This window comes from Salminus brasiliensis, chromosome 22, assembly GCF_030463535.1.
Source record: "Salminus brasiliensis chromosome 22, fSalBra1.hap2, whole genome shotgun sequence".
NCBI lineage: Eukaryota > Metazoa > Chordata > Actinopteri > Characiformes > Bryconidae > Salminus > Salminus brasiliensis.
Window position 1 is genome coordinate 29,577,149 of NC_132899.1, and position 12,475 is coordinate 29,589,623.

At 43.7% G+C, this 12,475-nt stretch overlaps 1 protein-coding gene across 2 annotated transcripts in view; it reads left to right on the forward strand.

The window, feature by feature from the left end:
• Positions 1–12,475, forward strand: part of kcnh4b (potassium voltage-gated channel, subfamily H (eag-related), member 4b) — a 77,530-nt gene that overhangs the window by 27,624 nt on the left and 37,431 nt on the right. For both annotated transcript variants that reach the window (XM_072666995.1, XM_072666996.1), the window contains exons 3-4: positions 3,239–3,370; positions 4,163–4,293. In XM_072666995.1, the coding sequence (XP_072523096.1) occupies positions 3,239–3,370; positions 4,163–4,293 (263 nt within the window). The remainder of the gene's footprint in view (positions 1–3,238; positions 3,371–4,162; positions 4,294–12,475) is intronic.

Consider the following 12,475-nt stretch of genomic DNA (forward strand, 5'->3'; position numbering starts at 1 on the left):
CAGATACGTGGATCATCTGAGGGTCCTTGAGGATCACTGCTTCAGGGCTTTTATTGTCCAGATCGTTGAGGCGACCCAACTTGCAATACAGATACGTGGACCATCTGAGGGTCCTTGAGGATCACTGCTTTAGGGCTTTTATTGTCCAGATCTTTGGGCCGACCCAACTTGCAATACAGATACGTAGACCATCTGAGGGTCCATGAGGATCACTGCTTTAGGGCTTTTATTGCTAGCATTAGCATGCAGCTGTGCATTTGCTTTCGAAGATGAATATGTTGTATGTAGCTCTATGCTCTTTGGCTATAGTAGACTGTCGATAATGGTAAGTGACTGAATGTGACCACTGTTGCTTTGATGAAGTACATCTCTAACAGAGTTGAAGCTGAGTACACAAGGTTCTGGTAGAAATCCCCAGCCTCCAGCAAAAGCCCTGCAGCCAACAACACCCAGCACCAAGGGAAATGCCTCAGAGAGAAAGATTAGCTCAATATGAAAACCCCCACTGCAAGCGTTTAATAAAGGCAGCCAGTCTGGAAACAATGACTGCTGCTTTTGTTTGTTAGTTCAAATAGGAAACATCGAATCAATCAAACAAACCAACCAACCAATACATCCATTTCAAAATCAATCAATATATGAGCATACAGTATATATGTGCATGTATTTGACCACCATTGCAACAGACTAGGCCTTTACAGAGGGGTCAGGGGACATGCCCTCCACAGATAAATGAGTGTGAAAGCTAAAATATTGATATTTAGTGAAGGCACCCATTAGATTTGCTGGCATTAGGCACTTTCTCCACGTTCTCCATTAGCTTCCAACAGACGTAGATTGATGAATGGCACTGAAGTCAAGCAACGGTATCCCTGGGCTGCAAGTACTTAAAGCACATTCAACTCCACAGTCTGTACCGTACTGGTACCTGATGAGACCTAGGAGACCATCAGCCCAAGTCCTTCAACATCATTCTTATTCTCTTCACAAATTCAAGTTGTAGATAAGTATTTTCACTCTGCAACTACTTACTTTTTCACTCGTTTCATGATGCATTCTGAAACATGGTTTATATTTATCTCAGTACGTTTTTCGCCAATGTCCTGTCACAGCTGGCTGGATTAGAGCAGTGGCAGCACCACCAGCACCAACCCTCTGGAGCCTGCTGCCCTGCGATCTCTATTTATCTTCAAATTTGAGGCATGGTTCAATAATTAATACATTAATGAGAAAATATATTTCAACTAATAAATAAATATATTCTAAAGTACAGAGCATTTTAGGCCTATTGGCATTAGATTTGCGAAAGAAAAAAGAAAACACTTGAAAGTAGGAATGGGCAATATTGACAAAATTATATTGATTAAATTATATCGATATTGATTCTGAAGACTAGTTAGACAATATTTTTCATCCTTCAAAATGTGCTTGTATAGGCTTGCACTGTGCTAGCATATCCTACATATCTATTTCACTTGAGCTGTAAATTACAAGGCTGCACTGTTTCTTATAGAAGTATACAGGGGTCACACTTTCTGGCTGCAGCACATTTGTCAACCCTCTAAACTAAACAGTGCAGTCACATAATCTATGAATATGGTAGATATATAGAGGTAGAATATGATGCAAGAAGAAATCTTAGAAACCAGCCACTGAGGTCACCGAATTTGACCGTCACAGATTGCGGTCCAGCAGGTCGGTCCCTTGGCCGGGTTTCGGCCTGTAGTGGGCAGCGGACTCCCGAAGTTTTTTTAATATCTTCATATTCAGCACAGAGGTCAGTTCGCAGATGGTAAAATATGCTCTTGTCGAGCTGGTGTCTTCCATTGCTACCGATATTCGGTATATGGTTTGCAGAAGGCAGTCTTTTGAGAAACCTCAGTGTTTTCAAAGCTAAACCGCCTCCAAGCTAGCAAGGACGAGCCAGGCCTAGCAGCTAAGTCTAACTCTGCAGATCTAACTGGCAGGGTGTTGGTGCTTGTGTTTTGTCTCCTGGCGCAGTTTGTTCACTCATTTTTAACTCCAGTCTTTCCTAGACAGAACACTAGCTTGCAGTGAACATGTAGGCTATGCGACTAGCACTTGCGCAGTAGACTGTCCTATCAGGCTAACGAGCGCAGTCACTCTTAAGGCGTGTTTTTGAGTGGTTTCCATAAAGTCAGTGACATACTTGATAATTACGATTTTATCATAGACTATATATATATATATATATATATATATATATATATATATATATATATATATATCGCACAGCCCTACTTAAAAAGTAATCAAATTCTGAACTGAAAGGCCTCAGCATAAGCAACTCCTTTGCTTGGAAGTTCCTACCCATCGAGATGTGGACCATCTGAGTGTTTGAGAATCACTGGTCAAGTTGGCCAGGGTGATGATGGACCAACCATTTTGGCATTAGACCATCTAAAACTAGCTACAAGCAAAAAGGTGTTTGCTTGGGAGTTGCTACCCATCGATATGTGGCGCATCTGAGGGTCCTTGAGGACCGGTTTGAGAATCACCTGTCAAGGTAGCCATGGTGATGATGGACCAGCTAGTCAATCAAAATAAAATGAAAACCTACGCTATGCTGGTCAAGAGATAAGCTGGTTAACCAGTTAGACTTACCAGCATAGGGCATAGGTCATCACCAAAGATCAGCTTAGACCATATGAAACCAGCCTGAAGCAACCAGCTAGTCCATCATGGGTCTTTCAGAATTGGTTTGAGAATCACTGCTTTAGGGAACGAACCAAAAATGGTTCCTAAATTGCATCATTCAAAGATTTCTTGCAGGGTTTTATATTAAGAATCGATTTGAATTGGAATATTGTGAAAAAGTTCATTTTTGCTTATAATTGAATTCAATATTTTAGAATTACTACACATAAACCAACGTTTTTTAAGCCTTTTTTTGTTTTACTTTTGATCCGCATGGCTTATAGCTCATAAAACTCAAAAATCCAGTATCTCGAATTAGTTAATTCTTTCATAGGATCAAACAGAAAAGGTGCAGAGTGGCTTGTATAAATAAATAGGCGGGGCTAAATTACAGTAGGCCCAAAAAGCTGAATATACTATATGTAAATGTGTTGGTTTTTCATGACATCACAACAACTTAAATATATACATAATATAAGCAAGGAAAAACTCCTGCTTATATGTTCCTGCGTCCAAACACTGCTCTCTACACGAGTTTCACTACGTTGCTTTTTCTCTGTGTGTCTCCCCTGTGTTGCAGGAACCTCGTTCTGGTGCCTGTTGGACATCGTGCCCATTAAGAATGAGAAGGGAGAGATGGTGCTCTTCCTGTTCTCCTTCAAAGACATCACAGACACGCACGGCAAGGGCCACCACAGCAGTAGGAGAGACGGTACGATCATCTGGAGCCTCTCTACAGCCTGATTACTTCTTAGCTTTGACCCAGGTTGCCTCTAGAGTAAGACGCCTGCAGCAGGAAAGCAGATATGTAAGCTGAGGTGTATTAGACACAGCACTGCCGTTTTCTCAAAGCTCCTTACCCTTTCAAGTACACTGCTGGGACCAGTTGGCTGGGATTTGCACTGAGTGGGGAAAGAGTCTCTCACGTTTGCTGGCCAATTAAAAGCGCCTTTGAGTTCCCCTTTAAAGTCCAGTGGAATTGGGTACGCAGTAAAACACTACCGTTTTCCAGCCTATAAGCTGAGACGCAGTGTGAATGGGCGGGGCTAAATCGCCATAGACTGAAAAGCAGTATATATGTTAATGTGCAGCTTTTCATGACATCACAAAAACTTTGAGTCTTTGAGTTTGCTGGTTTAGCTGGTCTACCAGCATGACCAGCCTGAAAACTGGACCACAGCATGATTAGCATGACCTCCTTGACATTATTGCTCGACTAGTCTGAACCATACAAGTCAACCAATACTGGCCAAGTTGGCCATGGTGATGATGGACCAGCTGGTCCATTAAAATCTAATGAAAACCAATGCTATGCTGGTCAAGGGTATGTTTTTGCCAGGAATGACCAGCTTTTCAACCACACTGGCCACTAAGGACCAGCTTAGACGATCTGAAACCATCTAGAAGTAAAAGCTGGTCTTGAGCTGGACTGGACAGGGCAGTGTTGTATTTGTATTGTTTTGGTTTTTTTTAGACTAAATGAACACCTGTGTGTTGTGTGTAGATGAGAAACGTCACAGCAGGAAGAGCGGGAGCTCTCGGCTGAGCGAGGCCCGGCGTAGAGGACGCACCGTGCTCTGCCACATCACCAGCCAGTTCTCCCGTGGCGGCAAGAACGACGTCAACCTGAGTGGGGTCAGTACACAGTACCAGTACTAATTCCTTTTCTACATACCAATTATTAATTCATTAATACTCCTACAGTACAAACACCTGTAACTAATTAACACAGCCAGGTTCTTAGAAGCAGAGGCATAGCTATGGGGGGTCCTGGGGTTCCCCTCTTGGAAGCCAGGTCCTTCACTGATTTCTGACCTGGCCTCATTCTCGCTGGGTAAGTAGGATGACCGCCTCTCACCCAGCATCGCTCAGCTCAATGCTAGCCAGCATAAAATAAACATGTAAAATAAACATGTAAAATAAACATGTACCTAATCATGCCAGGCTTGGGCTAGAGAAGTATAAGGGCCCCAGCACTGAGCTGTGGAAAAACTGTGTTCTCTGGAATGCTCAAATGCAATAAAATCCTCACAGCAACACTCTATAATTTAGTAGAAAGCCTTTCCTGGACAGTACAGACAGTTACTCCAACAAAAGCAGGATAAACGCCTTATCAATACCCTTGATTTCAGAAGAAACAATGTATGAGCGGGTGTCCAAATACTTTTGTTTAGTGATTGGAATAACAAATAAGCAAAGAACTCATTTTTTCCCAGTGGAGGTTTAAAGTCTAAAGTTGTAGTTGTGGTTATCTCTCAATTCCTCAAAATTTCAGATGTTTCAGATGCTAATGTGCAGACCTGTTGGTCAGGCTAGTTGGTCAGCTAACCAACCTAATCAGCAAGCGGACCTTAATTAAAAATGTGGTTTGTTTTGTGATGGTAGAGTTTTTTTTATTCATGACGCATCTTAAGCTTAGCATATTACTCATACTTATCGGACCATTAAGCACCCGATATGACAGAAAGATTGATTAAACTTAAATACTTGACAGTATACAAAAAACCTGTATCTCAGTCTGTGAAGAAAAATGGGCAAAACACAACATTTTGAGAAAGCTTAGCGAAATATAGAAGGCCTGACATTACTGACCTTATCAGTTTTTGTCTCCTTGTCGTTTAAACAGTCTGTGAACCCTCCAGTCTGGGCACATTTTGCCTCGCTCTCTATATCCAGTCATTAAGCAGATGTTCTTTCTGAAGTAGGGCGCGTGTTTTATTTGCGTATCTCATCATTTGCTGAGGCAATTTTGTTTAAGTGCCGGGCTGAAGGGCAGAACAGCTGTGCGACTCAGTGTCACATGTTAAAGTGTACAATTGCTAATGAATTGGCCAATCCACTGTAGCCAGCTCTATGTCCATATGACACTGACAGTTAATGTATTCTATATATTCTACATTTTTGTGGTATTTGTCCTTGTATAGAAGCCCATTGACTATGTTTATGTGGTTTGGTATACTTATATAGCTGTAATAATTTTTTCATAGTCATTTTAATAACCTCCTTTTATCTTGACAATTAAAAAGAATATCTGTGTTACTGTTCTGACTGTCTGCCCTGTTTTATCTCAGCCCATATTTGGTACAAAATGTGGTAAAAAAATGAATGGGGGTTCCAAAACATCACTTCTATCATGTTCTACAGCACTACAAGGCTGTTAAAGAGCATTGCTATGTATAAGCTAATGCTGCTGGACTTCAGTGAGACAGTCAGTAAGACACAGCAAAGTAAAGGGGGGTTATGGCAGTCGAATCACTTTGTGGTTTGCCGTCCTTGTTCAAGTACAGGTCAGCTTTCAGGGCTCGTCTAGGCAAGTTAATCCCTTAATTAGATGAAGAATCGATATCTGCATCATAACCCACATGACGTCCCTGCTGGAGCATCCAGCTCAACGCCAGCTTCTGCTGGTAACTGCTGCTTTCAGATGAGATCATTTAAGCTGGTCCTTGATGGTCAAGGTGGTTGAAAAGCTGGTCAGCCTGGCGAAAACATACCCTATGCTGGGAAGCTAGCTGGTTAAGCTGGTTAGCAGCTTGGCTCTACTTCTATGAACTTTAGATGATCACCACTCTACCTCTTCCCCAACTCTCCCAAAAGTACTGGATGGAGCTCCACCACCATCATGCCAGAGGACATAGTTCTTCCACTGCTCCTCAGCTCCTCAATGCTGGGGGGGCTTTATACACCTCCTCTAGCCCACGCCCCATAGAGATCCTATTCTATAGGCAATATTTCTCTACAGTGAGTAGACCAGCTGTGTGTGTTGGGAGGGGGGGCAATTGCACATCCATGTCAGTAATGGGTGTGTGTCGCTTTGCCATCAGCATCCAGAGTCAGAGAAGGCACAATTGGCTGTGCTTTCTCCAGGTGGGTAGATGGCGCTCTCTCCCCTCATCAAACTCAAACTGGCCAGGCCATATTACCACGGCAACCACTAAAACGCCTTTAGTGGACGCCTTCTGGCTGTACAACCGTCCTTTCCCCGTTTCCACACTGTTTATTTTTACCAGCCATTTCATCATCTTCTCTCACACATCCACTGGGCTCAGACCGGCAGGACAGACTGTGACCTTTTGACCCTGGAAATGTTTATGAAGCGTGACGGTGTTATTGCAACATGCTCCTCTGACCTGAAACAGCCTCTAGGCGCCACACCCCAGAGCTTTATCGGGGGCATCCTGTTTCTCCGGACCCCGGAGCCATTGGGTTCGTTCCAGCCCAGCACACCTGCTCCCTCCCCGGGCTAAGCCCGCATCGCCTCCCCCGCGTCTGGACACCACACCACGGCCTCACTTCCGATTCCACCTGCAAACAGATGGAGCTGTTTACACCCCGTCTGCCACCCACACACGCTCGAATGCCATGCCACATGCCTCTGTCCTTCGCACTGCAAAACCACAACACGAGATACACATTTGTTTTCATATTAGGAATCGCTACAAACAAACACAAACACGAGGGGACATTCTGAATTGTGAGGCAAGATGCTAATGAGATATTAGCATAACAGTGACACTATTTGGACAAAAGTATTGGGACACCTGCTCATTCATTGTTTCTTCTGAAATCAAGAGCAAAGAAATGGGCTTATCCTGCTTTTGTTGGAGACACTGTCGCTACTGTCCTAGGAAGAAGGCTTTCGACTAGATTCTACTAGGAGCACTGCTGTGAGGATTTGATTGCATTCAAGGACAAAGGACAAAATAGAGACCACCCCACTACATCTTCAAATCCACAGCTCTTCCCAAAAGTACACAGTTCTTCCACTGCTCCACAGCTCAATGCTGGGGGGCTTTATTCCCCTCTAGCCCACGCCTGGCATTAGGCATGGTGCCAAATAGGCTCAGTGATTAGTGGATGTGGCGGAAGGGAGGCCCTAGACCTGGAGAACATTTGACGACTTTATTATAACATTATAAACATAAATCCGCCAGAGCTGCGTAATTACAGTTTATTTAAATGGTTCCTGTCAAAAAGGTCAACTCTGTGGCAGATTAGCAGCCTGTGAATTCCAGTCATTTCCTGTGCTGAGGCTTTTTATGAAGGCTAGTCAGCAGGACTCTCAGTGCTCTCTGACCGTATGCTAAGCACAGAGTTTATGAAACGCTTGGCTGAACCTGAATGAATAAGCTGGAATACGTATTAGATACTGAGGGTGAGTGTGTGTGTATGTGTGTGTTTTTGTATATTGTAGCGCGAGCTAAGCGCTAAGTGGGATGCTTCTTGGTAAATGTAGCAAGATACTTTATAAAATGAATAGTTCTGGTTCTAAAATCTGATTGGCCGAGCTACGTAGAAACTCAATCCTTAAGCTCAATCCAATCTGCCTAAAAAAACAAGTGAATTCTGTATGAATTCATCAAACGATGCATCCTTCTTCTGCTAATGGACACATTACTACATTACTACTATAGGTAATTACATTAACACAGTCCTATCAGAATATTAGGACCACCCCTGGACCACCCCAGCTCTACTTCCCATGTAGGAGCACTTTGTAGTCCCATAAATAAATTGTAGTCCATCTTCTTCTCTGCATACTTTCTTAGCCTCCTTTCACTCTGTTCTTCAATGGTCAGGACCCCACCGGACTGACCACCACAGAGCAGGTAGGTAGTATTCAGTTAGTGGGTCATTCTCAGCACTGCAATAGCACTGACATGGTGGGTGGTGTTGGTCATCCACTAGTCCTTCATCATTGCTCACAGGACGCTGCTGCCCACAGGATATTTCTGGTTAGTGGACTATTCTCAGTTCAGCAGAGACGCTGAGGTGTTTAAACACTCCAGCAGCACTGCTGTGTCTGATCCACTCGTACCAGCAGCACAACACACACTGCTAACACACATTTGCCACCTCCATGGCTGCCAGTGTCACTGCAATGCTGAGAATGACCCATCACCCAAATGATACTAGCTGCTCTGTGGTGGTCAGTCCTGTGGAGTCCTGACCTTTGAGGAATAGGGTGAAAGGTGTATGCAGAGACTGCGCCTATATGGGAAATGGGCCGAGTTCATTCCAAACCAGGGATGGTCATAATATTCTGCTATGATTACGAGAATATACTGATGTAAAATGAGTGAAATGAGTTTGGGACATTCGGACCTGTTTGTTTGTGTTTGAAAGAGCGGGAGAGAAAAAGAGAGAGAGAGAGCTTAGTTCATAGAAAGCAGACAAAAATGAAAGGGGGGGGTGATGGCAGAAAAGCAAGACAGCTAGAATAAGAGAGAGAGAGAGAATGTGTAATGTGTGAAAGCAGGCCATAAAACTCAAATGAGCTGCCAGCATTGGCTTTACCCAGAGCTTTTAGTCAGGAGGGATTCATGGAGGTGGAGGGAAGGGGGGTGGGTGTGAAGCTTTTGGGGAATGAGTCTTTTTTTTTTGGTTTTCTATCCATGAGCCTGGCTGAGCACAGGATGGATGGATGGTGGAGAAAGTAAAGGTAATAGAGCGCTCCGTCACTGCTTTGTGTGCTGCGGGGGATTTGACGGAGGAGGACGGAGGGGTGGAAGCGACTGCCCACCAGGCTGTGAGGGAAAGACAGGAATAGCTTTACTGTTGGGGGAGGGGTTAGGCTTGATTTGGGCTACTGGCTTCCTGATAGGCATGCCGACATTCACTTCATAGTCATTTGTATTGGAAATAAGATCATTGTACAAGCGCTGGGGAACTCGCTGGAGTAGGCCTTACACACACCAGCAATATTTATTCTCCTGTGATTAATGATGGGTGCCGCTTTTGCGCCGTCTCACTGTGAATAGTTAATGGAGGAACAGATGACCCGATTTCCAAGGCATTAAGTTAAAGATGAGACTTTTCTGGAATATTTTAAGCAAAATTACTATTTTATTTCAGTTTCTTACCATTTCAAAATGAACCAAAAAGGATTGGTTCTTAAAACCAATCAGAATCTCTATTTTAGCTTAAGGTGAGACAACAGACAGTCCACCTTTGTAGCAGAACCTTTCAGAATCTCTATTTCTGCTGGGAGTGGGACACCAGATAGTCCACCTTTGTAGTAGAACCAATCAGAATCTCTATCTCAGCTTGGGGCAAGACAACAGACAGTCAACCTCAGAGATATAACCAATCAGAATCTCTATTTCAGCTTGGGGCGAGACAACAGACAGTCCAAGTTGTTTGCAGCACCAATCAGAATCTCTATTTCAGCTGGGGACGGGACAACAGACAGTCCAGCTCCACAGCAGAACCAGTCAGAGTCTCTAATTCGTCTGAGGGCAAGACAACAGACAGTCAACCTCAGAGATATAACCAATCAGAATCTCTATTTCAGCCTGGGGCGAGACAACAGACAGTCCAACTTGTTTGCAGAACCAATCAGAGTCTCTGATTCAGCTGGGGGTGGAACACCAGACAGTCAACCCTCAGAGGCAGAACCAATCAAAGTCTCTAATTCAGCTGGGGATGGGACAACAGACAGTCAACTTCAGTGGTACAGCATATAACACAGTATATAAACACAGTATCCACTCTAAATTCATTCATTTAAAGTAACTTAATCTTAATCTTAATCCAACATAATGCAAAAAAACCCTAAAAATAATCACATTACTGTAATTTCTTTGGATTACATTTTTAAACAGGTAATCAGTAATCTCTAACGGAATACATTTTTAAAGCAAAGTGCTCCCTTCCATGCTTTCTCCACATTAATTTCATTCGACCAATTTATACGATGCGGCTCCCATATTAGATTTTGATCGTTATTGATTGCTAACGCTACCTCGCATCCCGTAGCTGCGAAGATCCAAAGGTCTTACAGCGCTGATGGAATTGCCACTTAAGAAAGAGATACGAAATCGAAAGTACAGTCCCTAATCGATTGAAAATGGTGTCTATAGCAGCTTATTACCATAGAAATCAAATCTCAGAGCAGGAAGCCTCCACATTGCCTGTTTTTTCTTGTTAGCTGCCCTTCTGAATGATCTTTTCTCCCCCACCTCCCCCCCGTTCCACCGGGGTTTTCATTCCCCCACGAGCCTCATCCTCCTTTCCTATGATGCTGCACACTAGATTGATGGTGGTGTCTCTTTTAGAGAGCAGTAGCAGGTGTTTAGAAGAGCTGCTTCTTCCAGGTCATCCTCAAAGTCACCCGGTCCTTTCAGCTCACCGTAGCTAACACATGAATATGCATGTTGCTGTGAAGTGCACATTTTCTTGAAAGCCTCTGATGTCCTTCTAAGGCATTCAAGTTTCTAGATGACAAGTACTAGTAGTAGTCTAAATGCATGTGGCTTACTAGCACAGGTTTTTCATAACCAGCTTTTCACATTTTCAGCCTTTGGTCATCAAAGACCAGCTCAGATCATCTAGACCAGGGAAAATGTGAGAAAAGAGGACACACCCAGGACAGAAAGCCAGAGGACACAGACTAAACTAAACACAAAGACCAAAGCAAGGAACCCAAGAGAACTAAACTAACAAGGCCTAGAAAACCATAAAACTTGGTCATCAAAGACCAGCTTCGACCATCTAAAGCCAGCCCCCAGCAAATGTGGTGTTTTATTACTTCCAAATATAAGAAACGTCCACATTAGTGTCCAACACAGACTTCAGAGAGCCGAGAAGAGTGGACATATCCAGGACAGAGAGACACAAAACCACAAAAACCATAACCGAACACAGCAAACACCTGGGAGAACAACAATAAGACTGGGCTACAAAAGAGGCACATGTGGAAACACTAATGACAGGGAGGAGCTAGTGCGGAGACAAGGGAGGAGACACAGACAAAACACAAACAGAGCCATGTGCTACTAGATTAGACCGATAGGTGTTAGGTGTTGGCAGTGTGCTAACCAGGAAACAATAGCTTAGCGTATCACTACAGCCTTATTCAGTTCACACCGGCTCTCCTTCAGGTTCTGCACTGACTACAAGGTCTTCGGATGACATTTAAATCCCTAAAAGGTCAAGCTTTGGTATATGTTATTGATCTGGGCAAGCTGTATAACCTGTCCAGACCATTTAGCTCTGCTAAGGTGATGGTAGGCAAACTCCACTCTAAAATCTGGACACTGGTGCTAGTAGTCTCACAATTAGTGTAGTATAAAGACAACCAGTTGCTGGTTAATCAGTATTCCTGGATGAATAATTTGAATGTATAACGACTCTCTCAGATCATTTTAGTATTTTTATCTGTGTGTTAACTAAAGGAAGGAGGCAAATACACATATGTTTTGGCACAGCTTATGCTCTAGGCATGCAGTGCAATGAAAAGTAAGTGGGCCGAATTTGGATTTCACTCCCACACCGGTAAGGACTGGGCCTAGAAAAAAAACAGCCCTGGACGTTGTCCCAAATAGGCCCACCACAACCAGCATGCATACACACAGCCCCCCACTAATTTAACCAGACAATTTTGACAGTGTTACTACCTTCATATTTGTATAGTTGTTCATATTCCGATGTATGGCAGGTATACCAATGACTGAGGTGTTAGCTAGTCACTGTTCAAACACTGCAGCTGGAAAAAACATCTTGCTGGTCACTCCATCTACAGAAGCTGGAAGTCTTGGTGTAGTCATGGATGATCAGTTATCGTTCTCAAGACATGTTGCAAATGTAACTCGGTCATGCAGATTTCTCCTGTACAACATCCAGAGAATTCGACCCTTCCTCTCTAGAGAGTCGCCCAGGTGCTCAGACGTCCTGCAGCTCTCTTCTGGCTGCTCTCCCTCTGCACACCATCAGACCCATGCAACTTCTCCAGAATGCAGCGGCACGGGTCCTAAATTCAGCCATGTCTCCACTGCTGCGTTCTCTCTTCACTGGCTTCCTGTAGCTGCTGCCCAGG